General features: G+C 46.7%; 1 protein-coding gene across 4 annotated transcripts; it reads left to right on the forward strand.

Moving 5' to 3' along the window:
* Nucleotides 1-725: 725 nt before the first annotated feature.
* Nucleotides 726-8426, forward strand: TMEM72 (transmembrane protein 72). Of its 4 annotated transcripts, XM_030488501.1 has the most exons (5): nucleotides 726-1039; nucleotides 4932-4998; nucleotides 5419-5490; nucleotides 6218-6357; nucleotides 6534-8426. In XM_030488501.1, exons 1-5 carry the CDS (start codon nucleotides 970-972, stop codon nucleotides 6992-6994), a joined length of 810 nt encoding a protein of 269 aa, XP_030344361.1. In that variant the 5' UTR covers nucleotides 726-969; the 3' UTR covers nucleotides 6995-8426. The 4 variants fall into 4 exon arrangements, with proteins under 4 accessions (XP_030344361.1, XP_030344363.1, XP_030344365.1 ...); XM_030488503.1 differs by lacking the exon at nucleotides 5419-5490; XM_030488504.1 differs by lacking the exon at nucleotides 726-1039 and having other exon boundaries at nucleotides 4983-4998; nucleotides 5427-5490.
* Nucleotides 8427-20439: the final 12013 nt, after the last annotated feature.

Consider the following 20439-nt stretch of genomic DNA (forward strand, 5'->3'; position numbering starts at 1 on the left):
AGATTAGGCCCATGCTGCCCTGTTTTGGCTTTTAGGCATGTCTAAGGCTGCCCCTTCCCTAGGCAGTGCATCCTACAGAGACAAGCTGAAGACCCCTAAGCAGCCTATCAAATCCAATCCGAAGAGGTCAGAGTACCTATGCACCTCACCCCACATGTCAGAACAGTTGTGCAACCCTGGTGCCATTCAAATGGCTCTGGTGACTACAACACAGAAATACAACTCACTGGGCTCCCAAGGAGAGAAATACACATTTTCCTGCTATGGTCGGCCTGGGTCTGTAGAACCCTTGTGAATAGACCTGATCTCTTTGTTCCTGTGGTCACACATCAGCCTGGATGCTGCCCAAGCTGTACTAGTGAGAACCTGGCAAACCCTGCACAGTGGCAGCAGCCATGGAGGGGGTCAGCGGCAGGAGGCAGCAGGGCTGGTGTGCTCTGGGAGCCTTGCGACTCACCAGCAACGTGCTGCTCTCTCGTCAAGAGCAAACATCGCCATCCTCACAAATGGTTAACCTGCCGGGAGCTGCACAGCAGTAATGACTTCACATGCATTTAATCAGCTTGGGCTTCCAGAGCCTCCTCCTCGGGAGCAGGAAAGGCCGTGGTGTGCCCTGGTGCAAATGCTCTCAAAGCTGCACACACGCACCCCTTACCAATCATTAATCACCGCCGGGCCGGCAACGAGAGCAAGCAGCAGGAAAGGCCAAGTGTGTGCACCCGCGCGGGAGCAGCGGGAAGCAGCGCTGGCCGGTTCCCTGTGGCGGCAGCTCGCCCTCCGACCACCCTCTGCTGGGAGGCCCCGTGGAGGTGGCCAGTCCTGCACACACTGCCCTTTCCTTCAGGAAGGTCACTTGGTCCTGGGCACAGGAGGCTTTGCCTGTGGCTGGGAGCTGCTGGGTACACGCGAGGCGGGAGCCCTGAAGAGAAGCTGCTGCCTGGTTGGCATCACGGTCTCCATCTCTTCACCATGTGGCACAAGGCGTTTTGGAGTGCCCTGGAGTACACCTGCCGGCTGCTGGGCATCTCCACTGCAGCAGGTAAGAGCAAGCTCTCTCTTTCTTAGGCACTAAAAGGCACTGAGTGGGTGTGGGGACCCCTGAGCTGTCTCCCTGCCTTTGGTCAGGTGCAGCCACTGTCCCATACTATGAGGGGAGAAGGAAACTCGATCACTTTTGCTTTGGGGTGCAGGGAGGGAGAGTGCTGGGTGCCTGGCCAGGCTCTTTCCAAATGCTATGGAGGGCACAGTGAGACATAAGAATGGAAGAGGCAGCACTCAGTATGGCAGAGGACAAGCTAAAGCACTAATGGAAAAGAAAACTACATTATGTTTTTGTAAACCAGCCATGGGCACAGGCAAGATGTGAATGAGACTGAAAAGCAAAATACTCATGGCTGTGCAAAACTGCCAGGCTGCTCTGTGGGATGTGAAAAAGGAGGAGCACCTCGTGCTGTGCACAGTGAGATGTCCTGTGCCAGGCAGCATGGAGAAGTCCCAGCCATCACAGTACAGTTACTGTCAAAGTGCTGCCTTACGTCTCTAGCAACCTGTCAGGGAGCAGGCTCAGGAAGCGGTTCAGGTTATGGCTGCAGTTCAAACATTGTAAATTCACCCACCTGGCTAGTTACATCCTCTCACCCGCTGCCCGGGGCTGCTTGGGACCAGTGTCCTCTGGGTTTGGTGACACATCCGAGCATTTGGTTTCAGGCGAGACACAGGTGTTTTGAGCTGGATGTGTCAGGCACAGCACCTCACCCAGAAGGACTCAACTGTGGTGGATGATCCTCTCACATGGGTCATATCTCCAGATGGGACGTGGGAAAACAGCTAAAGCAGAGAGCCCGGTTTCACTCTGGCACTGCTGCTGACTCACTGTTACAGGACAGGATAGACAGCGCTGTCTGCCTCAGTTTCCCCATCAGTAAAGCAGAGATCAAAGTGCCTGATTTGCCTAAAGGCTGGAGGTGTGAACCTGAGGTTCCTGGTGAGAGGTGACTTGAGGTGGTACCTGTGGTTCCTGTGTCAGGCCCCTGGGAATCTCAGAGTCAGACACTGCAGAGTGGGTCACGGCAGGCTCTCCTACCTTCGAATTTCCTTTATCAACTGCAGGCAGCCATGAGAGACACTTTGCTCAAGTGAGGTGCAAAGTAAAGAGTACACAGGTCAGCTGAAGAGAGCGTGGGTCCTCAGTGACACCCAAAGGTCAGCTGGTACGCTGGAGGCTGTGCTCTGGAATGTAGTTTAAATGTCTGATAAGAGGCAGAGATTTGAGTCTCAGAGTTTATACAAACTCACAGTAGATAAGTGCATATCATGGTGAGGCTGCAACAGGTAGGAGCTGAGACACAGCTTTAACCAGCAAATGCAAATCTCTTCTTATCTCCATCCTCATCTGCCTCGGGCCCACATGAGCCCCATGTTAGTCATGTTCTCTGTTAAAGCTCCAAGGAAACTCACAGAGATCTTCCTGGGAGAAAACATGAGCTTGTTGCCATGGGAAAACTAAAGCTAGACCAGCAAAATTGAAAGTAGCTTACAATTTGGAAGTGTTTTAGTGGAATATAATCTCTCTCTCTCCTGGTTGTTTTCTTGTCATCATTTTGCATCATCTGTACCTCTTTCTGTAGTTCTTCTTAAAATGAGTAATGTAGTTGTGTCACTGCTGAGCATCACAGAGCATAGACATCTGCACTACCGATCTCTGCTTTTCCATAGCTCTGATGCATTCCCAGTATCACCTGTCTTTTCCAAAAGGCCAGTGAAGAATGGGAGGCGCCTGTGTTTTATTCCTCTATGTGTCTCAGTGGAGTAAGAAAACAGCTTGATGCAGTGTTTAGTGCCTGATGAGGTGTGTGAGGTTTTTGCATGAAATGGAAACCATGCAGAAGAGAATCCCACGGGAGGGGAGAGTGCATCAGCCTCACTAATTGAGTCTGAGAAGGCTTGGCCAGCTCCATAAGCTGCTTGTAAACACAGAAGGTTACCCACATAATATAAACCTCCCTTCCCCCAAGATCTTGGAGGTAATGGATGTCTGCAATGGTGGGGCTACAGGGTTTCTTGTATTTGAAAAGTCAGACAGCCCTGCCATCAGCAGACCCTCATGGCAAGTTAGCAGAGAGTGATCAAACAGCCCTGCCATTCGTTGCACCGTTTGGGGTATCTCTGTGTCTCAGAGATTTTAGGCCTTGTGATTTCTGCATCTAGGAGAGAGACCTTACTTAATTCTTAATTCTCAATTCTCATGCTTTCAACCATTTAATTCCTAATCATGTGCCTTCAGCCACATGGTTTGGATAAGATCCAAATCAAGGCAGCAACTAGTCCAAACAAACACGTCCCTTGGCTTTTTTCAGATTCTTCATCCAAACAGCTTTGTGGATAAAGCAGAAGCTGTGCAAAATGAGGAAACCTCCCCATCCAGAGCAGAGACTGGAGCGTAACAGCCAAGCTGTTGAATTCTGCGTTCATCCATAGGGAATGAATGAACGAACGAATGAACAAACTCCATATTTGTAGGAAAGGGTAAAAAGAAGGGTTCTCAGTCACGAGATAGTAAAGGACAGTACTTTGCGTGTAGGATTACACAGCTCACACAACTTCACAGCCCTTTGATGAGACCGATTTCCCTGTCCTTCTGCTTGGGGCTGGAGAGGTAGCCTCCGTGGAGGAGGGTGGTACATAGTCCCGTGCTTTCACCCAGCTAACAGGGGCTAGCATCTGCAGGTGCTACAGAGTGGCTTTGTTCAGCCCAGGCGGGAGAGCTGCGTGCTCAGGCACAGACCCTCAGCACTGATCCGCCTCACGGGCATCACGGACACTGGTCTGCATCGCTGTTTGCAAGGCTGGTACCCTTCTCCAGCTGGGGAAAACCACAGCTCAGAGAAAGGAAGCCAACTGGCACCCCAAGCCTTGGCCAGTGTGCGTTGAGCAGGACCAGCAGTGAACTTCCTGAGCACCAGTGCAAGGCAGGAAGATGTGGAGACATCAGGTGAGCACAGGAGTGCAGTGACTGCCTAGAGCAATGCCTTGGCCATGAAACCCAGGCTTTGCTCAGCTCCACGCTGCTGGCACTTGTGTGCTGTGACCAGCCAGTTGCATACCGACCAACTTGCTGCAGCTAGTGTGAGGCACTTCATTTCCACTCCATATTGGAAATAGTCTTGTGGGAAACTGAAGCATGTTGAAGGAAATTTTCCATTCCTGAAGCTATTTGCCCCCAACAGCCACTCCAGTGAAGATTTTAGCCTTGCTAATACTCTTAATCCTCCTTAAACTGACTCCCCAGTGTGCTGTGCTAGCCCGGGGCACTGTGGGGACGTTCATTCCCTGTTTTTAATCTGCCTGCTCCAGTTATATGTTTTTCTGTTTGGCTAGCAAAGGATCTTAATGCCATGGCTACGGCTCTTTGGGAAGGCAGCTGACATGGTTCCCCTGTCCTGCTGCTGCCCTGCAGCTGCATGTTGAGTGCAGCAGGCTTGGGCAAACAGAGAGGGCAGGGGAGTGAGGGGACATGGCAGAGAGGTCCAAGGTGGCAGAGGATGGGGCACTGGGAGGGAAGTCCCTGTGGCAGCCGTGGTGGAGCAGCATGGCAGGGGGCGGAAGGGTCACAGAACACTGGTGCTCACCTCCCGCAGCTCTCCAAGGTGAGCTGGTATCCCCAGAGCACCTCTCAAGACTGCTGTGATAGGGATGCAGCTGAGATGGGTTTCTGGGCTGTATGTCAAGGCCAGCATTCAGCTCTGACCCCCCTGGGCTGGTGTATCAGCATGAATCACTGGTGCTGGCAGTCCTAATGTGCTGCACAGCATGGGAGGAGCAGTCTTGCCAGCCCCTGGGGAAGCCGGGGCATCGATCCTGGGAGCTTGTAGGGCACCAGAGGGTCGGGAATCAACCCTGCAGTCAGCATCTGTCCTACCTTCTCTTTCTAGTGCTCATCGGTGTGGGCGTAGAAACTCTGCAGCGAGGACAGTTCAAAAGCCTGGCTTTCTATCTGCTGTGAGTATTTTTGATCTTCAAGTAAGAGCTGGCAGGGGTGACTCATTCAACCCCTCCACCATATGTAGCATCAGACTAGTTTGCAACAGCAGCAGGGAGCAGTGTCCGAGGCTTTGGGGAATTCAGGTCTCCAGGTTTCAGAAAAGTAATCTATTTCTGTTAGACAAAGTGATGCTACTGCATCACCATGCTACTGCAGACTCAGGCAGGCCAGAGATGACACTGGCTGCAAGTTGACCCCCTGGGGGCAGAAGGGCTTTGAGCTCTCCTCCACAAATCATCTGAGCAGAGGGTGTTCAGACGCAAGCACACAGACTCTGTTGTGAACTGGATAGTAAATCCTGGCCCTCTTTGCCCCTTCTGCCAACTGGAGAGCATACTTAAGCCCAGCCCTGCCCCCCTGACAGCTCCACCTTTCAGTTTTTCAGGGGTTGCAGTTACTGTCTGTGAAGGCTTCTTCTTTATCAGTTTGTTCCTGGAGATGTGCTTCACGTGAGTAGACCCTGTCCAGTCTTCTGCAGCCTTGGTGGGACCTCCCAAGGCAACTTGCCCCTTACACGTGGCACCAGATCTAGCTGAGCTGCAAGTGCCAGACCAAAGGTCCTGCCCCTAATGCCATGACAAGTGCAGTCAGACTGGGGGAGGTAAGTGGGGCCATGTCCACAACCAATTAAACCTGTTTTTTACGCCAAGCTTGTGCCATAATTTGCTGAGCATCAACACAACAAACCTTGGTCTGTGGCATCTGCTTAACACATGGTGTGAAGCCCTGCAAGGTACTGGCATTGAGGGAAGAGCCAGATCCCCAGGGTGAGCTGCAGCTCCTTCCCAGAGACAGTGCAGAAGTTTAAGTTAAAATGTAGAAAATCCTTATGTACTTCTCAGAGGCTGAGCACTTTTGCTGTCCTTTAGCATAAACTCAAAAGCCCTGATATCTTAGAGGCAACGCATTTGTCCAGCTAATAGGCATTCAGTAGCCAAATGGGCAAATACACCAAGGAGACATGGCCTGAGATGCTGACCTCTGGCAGATGTAGCCCCTGGCCTCTTCTGCCTATGGGAGAGGCTCAGGCTTTGCTTACCTTCCCTGACCAATACAACAGTTCCCTGGAAAACCAGAGGGAGGATCTGCACATCTAGATGGGGGATGGTTAGGTCCAATTCTTCTTACCTTGTGCCATGTGCCCCATCCCACAAGGACCTCTGTTTCTCTCCCCAGATACGAGCCTGACTCGCTGGCACAGGCCTGCTGGAAGCGAGCTAGATGCCCAGGGAGCTTCCAGAAATTCCTGGGGTACACACTTCTCTCAGTGGCTTGCTTCCTACATCCTGTCCTCATCTGGCACGTCACCATCCCTGGTGAGGAGCCCATGCGGGGGTGGGGTGTAGTGCAGATAGAAGAGAAGCATGGTCTGTTGAGGGCCAGAGAGGGTGGGGATGTGCAAGGTGCTGGTCCAGTTGCAGATGGTGCTGAGCTAGCTAGACCAAGCACTTTGCCTTGCCCCAGCCCTTAGCCAACATGGTTTTCTCCCCAGGGTCCATGCTGGTGCTCACCGCCCTGGCCTACTTCCTGCTGAGCAAGAGAAGGAAGAGCGCAGGGCACAAAGAGACGCATCCTGAGACAGGCCAGTATGTGGACCCTTCAGGCACCGTTGCAGCACCAACCATTGCTGGTGACACTGAGCAGACCTACACCTTCCACGGGGCCCAGAGGGAGCAGCACCGTTCACTGCTGGGCCACATGAAGAGCATCCTGAAGGGCAGCAAGGACAGGAGCCCAGCCCCAGTAGCTCCTGCTGAGCCAGCAGCCCTGCCAGCCCCACGCAAGCAAGTGCACTTCCAGGAGAAGGTGGTGCAGATCATCCCCTCTGTCAGTGAGAGCTTAGAGGACGTGGACAGTGAGGCTGAAGAGACCACATCGGACACAACACCCATCCTCACCCCACCCGATGTGCCTGTCATCCTCTCTCCCCTCAGCACCACGGGCCTTTTTTGAGCCCCCAGCAGGAATGAGGATGGGACAGAGCTGCTACCCCTGGCACTGGCATCTTTCCCTGCCGCTCCAGCAGCCAAAGTGCCCTGAGAAGTGGCCTTCCTTGCCCTTCCTGCCTCCAGGGTGACAACTGTGTCACCTCCTCTTCAAGGGGCTGCCTGCGCTACATGGTCCCACACCTTGTGACAGAGCCAGTGGTGGTCCCCAGCCCCTGCAGCACCATGCCCAGGAGACAGGGTAGTGCCAGGACAGTAAGGTTACTGTTCCCATGGCCTTATGCATAGGTCACCCCCCTGTTATGGCACTACACATCAGAGCTGCTGTTCCTGCCTAACATCACAGCCATGGTGTGTGCCTCCCATGACACAGCAGCAGGCAGGAGGGGAGACCACCATGTCCCCAGAGCAGCCTCTTCTGAGGGCAGTTGTCTCCCTCCTGCTCTTGCTGCACCATGAAGAGCTCAGGGCTGGGCCACTTTCAACACAGGTCACATTCAGCACCTGCAGCCTGCAGGTTCCCTCATAGCACCTGCACCAGCTGCAGCAGGCCCAGGGCATCCAAAATGTCACTTCAGAGGTGAGATGAGACCAAGCACATGCCTGGGGCTAGCACCTGGTAAGTGCACTACATTGAAACACACTCTGAGCCCAGCAGGGAAATCACCTCTGGACTTGGGGACACCTATGGAGGAGCAAGGACACTGGGATTTTCTCATGTCCCCTGCCTGGACAGCCCTCTTGAGTTAGAAGAGCTTTGGGATGATGTGGCAGCTCAGGTGGTGAGATTCAGCACCATGATGGCACAGCAGATTCTGTGTAACTCCCAATGTGATTTAATTATGGGCGCCAGAGGGCAAAGGCAATAATAAAAGTTGCAACACTGTCCCACCAGTCCCCTCCATGCCAGCTCTTCCATGAACCCTTCACCTCTGGCTTAATCCTACCATATTTTCTGCCCTTTGAGGACCATTCACCTATAATCAGGCATTTCTCTCCTATTCAACTTACCGCTTGGCTCTCTCCCACCAGAGGACTAAGACTGACTGCTTCCAGATGGCAAAAGCCATCTGTGCCTGCAGATCCCATCACCAACACACTCTCATCAGTGTCATGCAGCTCTTTTGGCTGGCCATGGGAAGGAACCCGGGTGTCCTGGTTTTCTCAGGCATGGGACATGAAGCCACACTGACACCACTGCTGGGATGAAGAGGCACATGCTATTGGGGTGAGGTGGTGGTAAGGAGAGAAGATCCCTGAGACTTGCTAAAATATATTTATAAGATAGAAGCCAGTGGGGCTCAGTGCTCTGAGTCTCAATCACCATGTTCATTTAGGAAAGCAATGAAGTGTGGAAATGTAAAGTGTAGGAGTTCAAAATCAGAAGGTAATTGAGATAAGAACCCAGTGCTATTTCTTAATAAACTCTTTTTAAGTGACTCCTAATCTGGGAGATGGATTGGGAAGAAGGTGGAAGATACTGACACACGGTATTTGACTGCCTGTGTTTGATAATGAAACTCTGTCTACAAGAACAGCTTATGAAAGGTTGCACACACTTTTCATTCCTACAATCAGACATAAACAAAAAGGTATTTGTTGCATCACCAACATTTAAATTGATAGCTCTTATCAACCTGTTCTAAACACGATACATGGATTAGAGACTTCCTCCATCTGGCTGCACAAATTAACCCTCTGCCCCGTAATTACGTGCTGGGGAAGAGTCACGTACACATCTGCCTTTGGGGAGGTTTTGCACCTGCAAAAATGTCTTCAGAAAGTTGTGCTCGTTTACAGCCTAACACTGCACAGCTGATAGCAGCAAGGCCAGGATCCAGCCACAGCTCCACCCTCAAGCTAGTGTACTCATCACAATAACAAACAAAAATAAAGCTGTTTTCCTATAAACTTGGTGACTAAACAGCATACCTGCACCAACAAAGGTCCTGACCCAGCCATGCTAACAGGGTACCCCCCCTGCCAACTCTGCCCCAAAAGACTGTGCTTGGAGCTGGCTCCCCACCTCCAACACACATCTGCTCTGCAATTAGACCTACTATCATCAGCAAACTCTGCTTTCTGCATCATCTGAGGCTCTTCTTTGAACACTGCATAACTAGTTACACAGAGATAAGGTTTGTTGAAAAGGCACTACTACCACTAGATCAAGGAATCTGCTTACTACAGAAAGACCACATTTCTCCAGCTGCCTCTCTAGCCCTGAGCCAAGCTCCAGGACAGTCTGGGTGGGGACAACTGCTCTGCGACAAATTTCATCCTTCAGCCCTTACTCAATCACCTCCATGCTTCCCACTGGTGGGGCATTGGGGCCACCTGGCAAGGGGAGAAGCGATGTGGTGATAGCACCCATGGCACCCTGAAGTGTGTGTGGAGCAAATCTAATTGCTCTGTGAAATGCATAAAATGAGTTTGCAATCGATAGTCTGCAGAATTAGGTGTTTCAGGTTTTAGGCTCATCTTTTAAAAGTCCACTGTAAGTTTCCCTTAGGGAGCAAGACTGGGGGAATCTACGAGTGAGGTGGTTGTTGAGCCTTCCTGGAAACAGTATTGGACCTGGTTGCTTTTCTTGCCTGCTGCCTTGTGTTGGCCTGAATCTTCTCCAGCCCCACAGCCAGCTGGCTCAGGAGATGAAGGCTGGAAAAAAGCTGCTCGTCTTTTCTATGGTATTAAATTGCCTGATCACTTAAGATACATGGCTGGCTCTCCCCGGAGTCTCTCAAGAGCCTGCACCAGTGCCAGGGAAGTAGACGCTCCTCCAGAGGCAGCTGAGCTGTGCCCCGAATGGCACAAGATGGGTGCGATCCCACTGCAAGGGCTGACCTGCTCCCTGGATTGCCCCTGCCAAAGAGTCCATTTGTACATCCTTGCTCTGCTCCTCACCACCCATCCCACCCCTCCAGCTCCATCAGCGCACAGAGCTTGTTAGCCCAGAAGAAAAATAATTAGGAAAGAGACAGCAAGTAGCTATCTTCTTGGGTAATGAGCCAAATAAGTTCATGGAAGGGCAGGCCAGCTACAAAATGAAGGAGATGGGGGATTAAAAGCACCTCTTTCAGAGGCAGCAGGCTGTTAGAGCAGCTTAAAGAAATGCAGTCTCAGGCTTTCTTTAAAATCCCAGTGCAGAGGAAATGGTCAGCCTCAGGGGGTGTCAGATGACTGCAGAGGGCTCAGAGGTTATTCCCTCAAGTGTGCACTTCTGTGTTGGCCCCTCTCCTTACAGCTAGCTGTGAGGGGCATCCCAGGGGCTGTTGAAAGCACCAGAGATGCTGTAGAGAGCTGTTGGGGGTCTGTATATGAAAACCTCTGATATATGCAGGGTAATTGCAGGAAAAGAAGAAAAGAAAAACTTTAATAACTGTGCATTTGAGCTGCCTGGACTGTAAGTCCACACAGCATTACATGAACACTGCTATATAATTTTTGCCTGCATTATAGTTAAGACATGATACAGCTAATCCACTGAGATTAATCCACTGAGTTAGGGTGCATTAAGCTATAAATTCGTATGAATTCACATACTGAAAGGAAACAAGATGAGTCATCCAAAACAAATACAAGTGTAAGGTAAAACTGTGAAGTAATCCTGGCAGAAATTGTTTCCTTCAAAATTTCCTCCAAATATTTCCCTGCACGAGATAAAATCCGCCTGCTTTGCATGTACATGTGCAGTGGAAACACTGCAATGCTACTTGACAGCTCCCATCACAACTTAGTGAACTAGTATGTTGCAAACAATTCCTCCATTTTAAGTTTTATTTGAAGGAAAAAACAGATTTCAGTCAGGCTTCAGTTGCAATTCCTCTGTGCCTCCAGTGCACGCTGCTGTGAGTAGCCTCAGGGACTCTAAGCCTCGATTTCTCTGTAGAGAAACAGCACTGCTCCCTATTTGAACCATGGATATGAATGTTTTACCCCTACAACAGCAGAATCAGGAAAATAAGCTACATTTGGAGAGAAAAGTGTTTGATTTCTGCAGTGTCAGTACTCCGAAATGTCCTGGCTTCATGTGCAACACTCGCGGCAGCAAACACCAGTAGTCACATCAGTAGTGTGGGTGGCTCCTAGTTCAATATTGAGTCATATCCACATGCAGGAAAGGGCCTGTCTGCACTTGATTTCAAATGCTGCATGCTCACACGCTGAGCACTTTCTCCCATGCCATTCAGGAGATTCTCCCATGTGCTGGGCCAGAAATGCAGGTTCTGTTTTGGCTGGACTCCTTCATTTTGTGCTGTGCACAACGTTACAGGAACCGTAAACTAGGTCCCAAGCCTGCCTGGGATTCCTTGGAGCTGTCAGTTCCCTTATCTGCTTGGCATGGTGTGTCCAAAAGGAGGAATCTGACTTCCAGCCACTGTGTATCAGCTTACATACTACTGGTAAAATGACTGCACTTAGGTTATATCCTGGTGAATGATTAAGGTACCTTAAGGTCACTAATTCTAGTTGTTCACTCAGCATGTGACTTTATTGAGTCTTATTTTGAGGCATTATGCAAAACACAAGGAACCTGATTTTCCAACCTGTGTCTTTGGACCACAGACTAAAGAGGGAATCTGCATTTCGGACTGGGCGCAGGAGGGGAGCGGGGGGGGCGCGAGGGGGCAAAGAGAGAGAGAAACAGGAGAAAAACCCAACAAGCAAACAAAAAACCCCAGAAGAGTAACGTTTCCTGGCACAGCTCCTCCTCATCCAAGCCTATACCTAAAGGGAACTTCATACAGCACAGGAGGAAGTTGTGAACAGCATCTTAACATTAACCCCCATCCCACTCTCATCTCTTCCTTCTGCCCAGTCTCTCCTTCACCCCAAACTTTTCCACCCCAGAGCTGGCCTCCTTCAGAAGAGCTGTGGAAAAAGAAGTATCATCTTGACCAATCCATGCTGAACAAAATCATACATACTATGATATGATTGCACGGTTCCTCCCTGCCCTAATTCTTCTTCCACTGCTTCCCTCTCTGAAACTCCCCTGTAAGGGAGGCTGGGTTTGGTACTCACCCAGATGCCCAACCTTGCTTATTAACCCTGTTATAAGCCTTGATTTACTGTCAACATCTCTCATGTGAAAGTGCCATAAGAAGGAAATAGCAAACAAATTCCTGCTGACTGGTTTGGAAACGGAAAAGGCTCTGCTGTTGTCATTACTTCTCCTGGCTCCTATCCAGTACTAAACTACCACATTTATGCTATATTTATTTTATCAATCTCGTGCTAACATGTTTTGTGAAATTTGTGTTCCCTCTCAGCATCTGTTTCTTGTGCAAGCATCTGCAAGCTCAGAAGAAATCATCAGCTGCATAAATGGAAATCTAAGTGTCTTCCTTGGAAGTGTTCAAGGCCAGGTTGGATGGGGCTTTGAGCAACCTGGTCTTAGTGGAAGGTGTCCCTGCCCATGGCAGGGAGTTGGAACTAGATGAGCTTTAAGATCCCTTCCAACCCAAACCATTCTATGGTTTTATGATTCTACAATTCTCCAGAAATAAACAAGTTATGTGTTTCGCATATGGTTACAGTGTAAAAATATGACAATCTTGCGTACTGTCAACATCTCTCATGTGGAAGTGCCATAAGAAGGAAATAGCAAACAAATTCCTGCTGACCGGTTTTGAAATGGAAAAGGTTCTGCTGGTGTCATTATTCCTCCTGGCTCTTATCCAATACTAAACCATCACATATATGCTATAAATATTTTTATCAATCTCGTGCTAACTTGTTTTGTGATTTCTTCACTTCCAACTAGTAGTCACAGCCACAAACATTCGCTCATTCAAGCTGATTCCTTCTAAATCAAAATTCCAAATGAAAGCAAAACATAGTCCTTCTGCTAATTATTTATCAGATAGATAGTTATAAATTCAAATTACCTTTTTCCATCCTGACATTATTCATAAGGTTGCTGTTACTGTGTGTCTTTGTTTTCCACTTACATAGCACTTTCAACTGTAGAAAAGCTGACACAAAATGGCAAAATATTTTGGCTTTGTGCCCTGCAGCTGCAATTAAAAGTACCACAAACTCATTAATTACAGCATTGTCTTTCCTAAAAGAGCACCACATGTATAAATTACTCCATCAATAGTGAACACTGTTTTTAGGCAAGGTACCATGACAGGTCATGCAATACAATCTACCAGACAAGGCAAAGGAAAACAGGTGGGCAGAGCCTTGGGTGGCATGGTCTAGTGTGAGGTTGTTGCAACTAGATGATCGTAAGGTCCTTTCCAACCCAAATCATTCTATGATTCTGTGATTCTATGATACTATACAGAATTTATATTGCCACAGAAATGTTATTGCAGCCACTATCCTGGTTCTGCCCTGAAACAGCATCCTGCATGCTATTCTGGACAGATTCTCTGCTTTCTTCTTACTTGCTTAGAGCTGTAAACAACAGAAGAGAAATACACAGAGTTCAGCTCCAGGTGCCTGCCCACTCTAGAAGCTTCTGTGGTTTCCACTCTTGGGTGGCTGTCACGTGTGAAACGCCCATACAGCCACCAAGTGCTTCATGGAGCTACCATGCAAACGCTTAGTTTTGTTACTCAATAGTTTTATTGAAAAAAGTAATTATTTGAGTGTCCAACAAGCAGCTAAGTCAGTAAAACAGTAAGAAAAATGTAATAAAAATAACTTAGGCAATGTCTTAAACCTTTTTTGTAAGACTGTAACTCCCATGGTACTGGCATTCAGATGAGCCATTCAAACGGGTTTTCTTTCTTGATAAAAAAGATTGTACATCTCAGCAAGCACAGTGCAAATTACAAGTTGAATGGGATGCAATCAAAGCTAGTGTCAAGTAGAAAATCATTAACAATAACTCGTAATCAAGTTTTGCAGAGCTTTCATGTAACAGTAATTAGAATTTATAAGTTGTATTTCTGAAAACAATAATTTCTTTTGGCAGTCTCAATGTTTTTAATGCTGTAGTTACTAAGGTAAAAGATTTTTTATTAATAGCATTTTACCTTTGTTCTATCCTTTCAGGAAAAAGACTGACATCTTTGAAAAAGTTTCTTATGAAGCTGAGTGGGTGTGTATATGGCTCAATAAGTGCACAGGATAGCTGCTAAGAACAAGTTGCTCTGAAGCCAAGTAGAATTTCTGTTTTACTGTACTGTGGTTTATATTTCCTTTGATCTATCTAATCATGTTTAAAATCTGATTTATTCAAAATAGTCATGAGAAACTTTAACAGACCTCTGAGTTCACAAGTCTATAAATCAACTCTGCCTTGTATGAATTCCTCACAAATGAACGTGTACAAAAACCAGTCAGGGAATAGTTTTATGGGCAACATCTCAGAAACCACATCTACTATATATACCTGATATTCAGAAAAAGACATGGGACAACAGTTTGCATTATAGTCCTCTATGGAAAGAATATAGTAAGTTTCAGGAGGATACATAGGTCAGGGAATGGAGTAGGTGGAATGGACTAGACTAGACTAGACTAGAATGAAATGGAAAGGAAAGGAATAGCTTCAGCTAATATAAATGCAATTCCAATGGAGATGTAATTTCAAGTTGCTACTACTAGAATACAGTGGAATTATTGAGGACTGTTCATTGATGGAGCAGGGCTGAAGTCCAAAGGTAAGTTAGTGATTCTGTTCAAAATTATGATAATTTCTCAAATGTACATTTCCCCCACATCTGCTTGCCCCCTCTGTAAACTAAAAAAAGCCATGCCAACTGCTGTAGAGTCTGGGGAAAGAGACCAATGGTATGACCGGAAATGTTACTTCTTCAGATCAGTGATCTGATTTAATAGAAGAAATTCCATGACTACGAGCACTGAGATTTCTCTTGGGGTATTGATATGCCTGAGCACTTGATGTGATGTAAAGACGTGTGGTGGACAGAAGAGAAATGGCTGTGAGGCAAGAAAATACATATGAGGGTCATAAGGCAGAATAGAAAAGGGGGTGTGGGAAAGTCAAGAACTGGGAGGAATTTATAAAAGGCTGAAGAGCTGAAAAAGGACAAAAGTAGGTAAGAGAACATGACAAGACACCAAAATAGAAAGCAAACAAGAGGGACAGGAGATGTTGGAGGCATGCAAGAAAACAGTGAGAGTAGAGGACATTAACAGGACTGCAGAGACGGCTGAAGTTCAGAAAAGTAGACAAGGGACAGGACACTGGCTAGGTTAGGAGCTGGCCTCACTTCACGAACAAAGAGACGCTAAATGAAGATTTGGTTCAATAGTCCTGAGTAGAAATATGGCAACGTATGGTTGAATTTGGAACTGAAATTGTCACATATATTAGGAGTAGCTCCTTTCCCTTCAAAGACCAGAAGGCAGATTGAAAAAAGCAAACATAGCAAACCTGGATACATGATAATTAATTACCCTGTATAACTTTTCCATCAGCTTTTTAATTCTGAGATGGTTTGAACACATTGTGCAATACTCTGCTTCTTGCAGCATAGCTGTGTGGTTTCGTGGGAGGACCAGTGGGACAATGTACACCACCTCTCAGTGCAGATGAAGATGTCTGGATGGGGCTCAGAGACATGGTACACCAGGGTGTGTATGGGAATGGAACGTTCTTATAGCACCATGATTGCAGCTAACCAGCTTTTCCTCAGCTCATACAGGAGATACCACACCTCTTTGTGCTACGATTGTATTTAGCCAAACCAGGTTCATCCTAAATGACCTCTCCTATCTATTACTAATAAACAAGACAAATGTGCATTGCATAGCAAGAGCCTGTAATTTCATTTTGTGTCACTCTGGTAAATCCACATTGCTTTGATGGGAAATATCAGGATGATTGTCTCCAATTAGGTGCAGTTACACAATTTCTGACTGTGATTTCCCAGACAGAAATGCATGTGTGCATTCTGGGTAGCTGACGCATAGTGCATTTGATGTTTTAAAGGCAGCAAACCCTCTAGGATTAGCACACCAACAGTGCAAACCTCTGCAGCACACACTTTTCAGTTACACACACACTCACTCTATGTGTTGTACAGACCTGTGCATGCACAATCTAAGGAAACATATCATGACTAGAAAAGTCTGGGCATAAATAGCTTCATCACTAGAATTAATTCCAAACCCAAATTTAACAGTAATGGGAAAAAACCCCCAAACACACCAAAGACACCAAGAAGAATCCAAAGCACCAAAAAAAACCCCAAACCAAAACAAACAAACAAAGTCTCAAACCTTCACAACATCAAAGAACTGGATAAAAAAACCTACAAAATTACCTATCAAGTATTCTGAAGTCCAAGGATGATATCAGACCCTGTATGTTCATAGTAATACTCGCCATGCTTGCAGTAGCTATGAAAAGCCGTAACTTAAATTATAATGGTGCTATAAATTAATAAAGATATTGTTGAAAGGTTGGTTGGCATTTCCATTACAGTTGCTGCTCCTGGAGCCATGTGAGGATATCGGACACTCACCTCCTGTTCAAAGAAGTGCCTCAGTCATAAAAAAAATCTGGCCGCTGCTTTGCATAAACCAAGTGAAGGATACCTGCAAATCCAATCTTCATTATTTACTAATATTTTTGTAAATAAAGCAATCTTTAACAGATAAAGGTAAAACACTTCACACCCTCCAGATATGATCCAGCAAGAAACTAGTTCAGCCAAAATGAATACGCACAAAACCTAGAATGAATCCCAGAGGCAGGCAGGATGGCCAAGGACATCTCAAATGGCACTAGAACCCACAACTGTTACTTCTTGTTGCCATATCAGGGACTGATTACTGGTGTGTTGAGTAGCCCCTTATCTTGCTACACTCCTTTTCTGTGTCCAATGCCCCACAGGTAGCCATGGCCAAAGATTTAAAAAAAAAAAAGAAATAATAAAATAAAGCAGATAGATTAGTGACTGAAATTCTGTGATTCTGCAAAATAATTCTGCCCCAAATTCCCTCTGAGGCGAGTTGTCATCTAAGGTAAAAAATAGCCATTGTGAGTAGAGGGTTGCGTGTGCACACCCTGTATGCATATACACCCTGTATTTACGATTTCACCCACTAGGAGCTGACAGCTGGTGTACCACATAGAGAAGTGGGTTTGCCATAAGCAATTATCTAGCTCTGGCTTTGCTTTTAATTTCTAATAAATAAACAAACTCCAAGGCTGTAATTCCCTGCAGTTCCACATGAAAATTATAGAGCAGTGGTCACAGAAGCCATTTGAGGGCTGACCTGCCCGTGATGCTGCTCCCCCTCCCTGGCGCTGGTGGCCCAAACAGCCCAGGGAAGGCATCGTATGTGGGAAAGTCATCACGCATGGAGAAGGCATCATGTGGGAGATCTGCTGAACTAGGCAGTCCTGCAGTGGGGAAGGGGAGGCTGGCTCCCTCCACTGATCATCCCATTGGCCCCTCCGCACTAGGACATGAGCTGTGACAAGGACATGACACAGTGACATGGTTCACTTGTACAATCTGGAACAACCTCTAGGGTGCTGAACATGCCAGGTCAGAATTCACACTGTGAAAAATGGTAATGTATCTTTCTGTATACATGCCAAAACCCTTGAAGACTGGGACCTCCCATCTGTTGTTAGGTGAGCCTTGTGAGGTTTTCTCTGAACACATCTAATTTCAGTGGTTTCATTTGTCCTATTTCTGTGCAGTGTGTGAGACTGTGTTGACACTAACATTTTAGAAGTAAACTTCCTTCACATAGCAAGATAATGAAATATTGTTGACATAAGAAAAGTAGAATTTGTAGACTCTTCATTTGGTTTTGAAAAGTATGACTTTGGGGTCAGTAGACAAATTTTGTCTTTATAAGGGAAAGTTTTTATTGAAAACACAGACTGTATTTGATAAGCAGCTTTGCTATTTAAAGTGCATTTCTATAGCTAAGGTTAAAACACTTTTAACATGTTCCATTTTCCTTATATAAACAATATTCTGAGTCCTAAATGCAAGGTAATAATCTTAATTTTGTAATTATTTTTATTTCATTTTTTATTACTTTATGGTGGACTATTTTTTGTCCCTGCCCATGGCAGGGGATTGGAACTAGATGATCTTAAGGTTCTTTCCAACCCAAACCATTATATGATTCTATGTGGGAAAATTAATGTTGATGCCCAGAGCAGGCCAGCAATTTGCATTGGTAACTGTATCTTCACTTTTTAAAGAAAAAGGACCATATCTATGAGTTAGCTATGCCTTCACTGTTTCAAAAGAAATTCCTACTATGTATAAAGGTAAAAGTAAAGAAAAAACCCAAAACCTTAAGTGCTTTACAATTTGGAAAGACAGAGTATGATCGTGGTTTAAGCCCAGCCAGTAACTCAGAACCACGCAGCCACTAGCTCACTTCCCCCCCTTCTTAGTCAGCCTGATGTGCCCTGTCTCTCCGAACCCAGGACATATGATTATCCAAGCCATTGACCTAGCAAAAGTTAGTGGGAAGTTGTTTGTTATGCATGAAAAAATTCAACAAGCCAGGACTGAGATAATTAGTAATGGAATTCACATTTGAAGAGAATTTTTCAGTAGAAAGCAGGCAAGGAGAAAGGTGTTCACAGGAAGAAAGCTGGTGGTCCCAGCTGCCAGACACCTCTCTGAGCCCAATCCTGACCTCAGCTCACTGCCCACTCTGGGCTGCAGCCACCTCAACCCCAGCCCTACCCAGTTATAGGTATGCAAAATCCCAGTTTGAACAGAGTATGGAGGTGTTGCAATGCCATCTCTAACCCCCCCAGCAGCCTCCTCCTGTCTCAGAGCAAACCTGTTAGTTTAATTCTTAGCATAAAGAAAAACCCAAGCCACTCTGCCCACAGACCCTCTGATCCATCCTTAAAAATATCTGAATGGCTCCTGCTGGTGCCAGCACAATGCTGGCTGGAGCAAATTGCCTGACCCAATCCCAGCCTCATTCATTAGTCCATGCTCTGCTCACCTGTGCTTAATGGCACACGCTCACCAGGACTGACTGGTGCACAGAGTGTAACTCCTGCTCAGGGCTCGTGCTGGTTCCAGTGCTTCTGCCAGAAGGTTGGAGTTCACACTGCCAAGACTTTCATTTAGCAACAAGTGCAAGAGAAATGAACTGTTCTTATTTCAGCTTTCCATGCATGTATCTTTTTCTGATTACAGTTGATACATATGGGGTTGAGGAGATATTGCTGTATACATTGCTACAAAATTAGCGGAAGGATAAAAAGAATTACTTGTGGATTGTGGGGCAAAACAATTTGAACAGCTATGCAAAGCTCATGAATTGCAACAGAGACTTCATCCACCCTCAGAGGTGAAGAAATCCTGGCTTGCATACATGTCCTGGTTTCAGCTGGGATAGAGTTAATTTTCTTTCTAGTAGCTGGTGCACTCCTGTGTTTTGGATTTAGTATGAGAATAATGTTGATAACACACCGATGTTTTAGTTGTTGCTAAGTAGCGATTACTCTAAATCAAGAACTTTTCATTTTCTCATGCTATGCCATGGACACAAGAAGCCAGGAGGGAGCAGAGCCAGGACAGCTGACCCAAACTAGCCAAAGGGATATTCCATACCATAAAATGTCACACTCAGTATAGAAACTGGGGGGAGTTGGCTGGAGAGGGCCAATCACTGCTTGGGGTCGGGCTGGGTATTGGTCAGCAGATAGTGAGCAATTGTATTGTGCATCACTTGTCTTTCTCGGGTTTTATTCTTGTCTCTATTTCCTTTTATTAGTAGTAGTAGTATATTTTACTTCATTTAAATTATTAAACTATTCTTACAGGTTTTACCAATGGGTTTTACCTTTTTCTGATGCTACTCCCATCCCTTTGGGGAGGTGGTGGTGTGACTGAGCAAGTGGCTGCATGGTGTTTAGTTGCTGGCTGGGGTTAAACCATGACAATCCATTTCACAAACTTCAGCACCAGCCAAAAAGTACCATGGAAATGATTGCTGGTTTCAGAAGTTGTGTTGCCTTTGGACAAGTCAACAGAGGTGCTGGTGCTAAGCTTTGGGGTTACAAGCTGCTCTTCTATGGGTGACTGAGGCTTGGGTAAGAGAGCAGCACTGCCTGGAACATTCCCAGACAAGGTGTCAGCAGTGTGAGCAGAAGAGACAGGCATGGAGCTCCCTCTGTCCCTCCTGAGCCCTTTCTTGTAACACTTCTTACTTTACCTTTGTCACACAAAAGATTCCTAATGACATTTAGTGCCAACCCAGAGCTACCTCACTCATTGCTCAAGAATACCATTCCACTCAGCCTAGGTGCTGGAAATCCCCAGGCAAGCTCGTGTCATTTACCTAGATGATGAGCACCAGGTACATTTTTGCAGACCTGACAGAACTGAGGAGAATGTCTCGCCCAAGCAGCACATGTTCTCACTACTGTTTTCTGATTTTGCACTTGTGTTTCTTTGTGTGTGGACTCCATTGGAAGGACCTCTTTGGAGGTGTGGGAGCCATTGTGGGACAGAGGGGGCTCTG

This window comes from Strigops habroptila, chromosome 5 (genome assembly GCF_004027225.2).
Source record: "Strigops habroptila isolate Jane chromosome 5, bStrHab1.2.pri, whole genome shotgun sequence".
NCBI lineage: Eukaryota > Metazoa > Chordata > Aves > Psittaciformes > Psittacidae > Strigops > Strigops habroptila.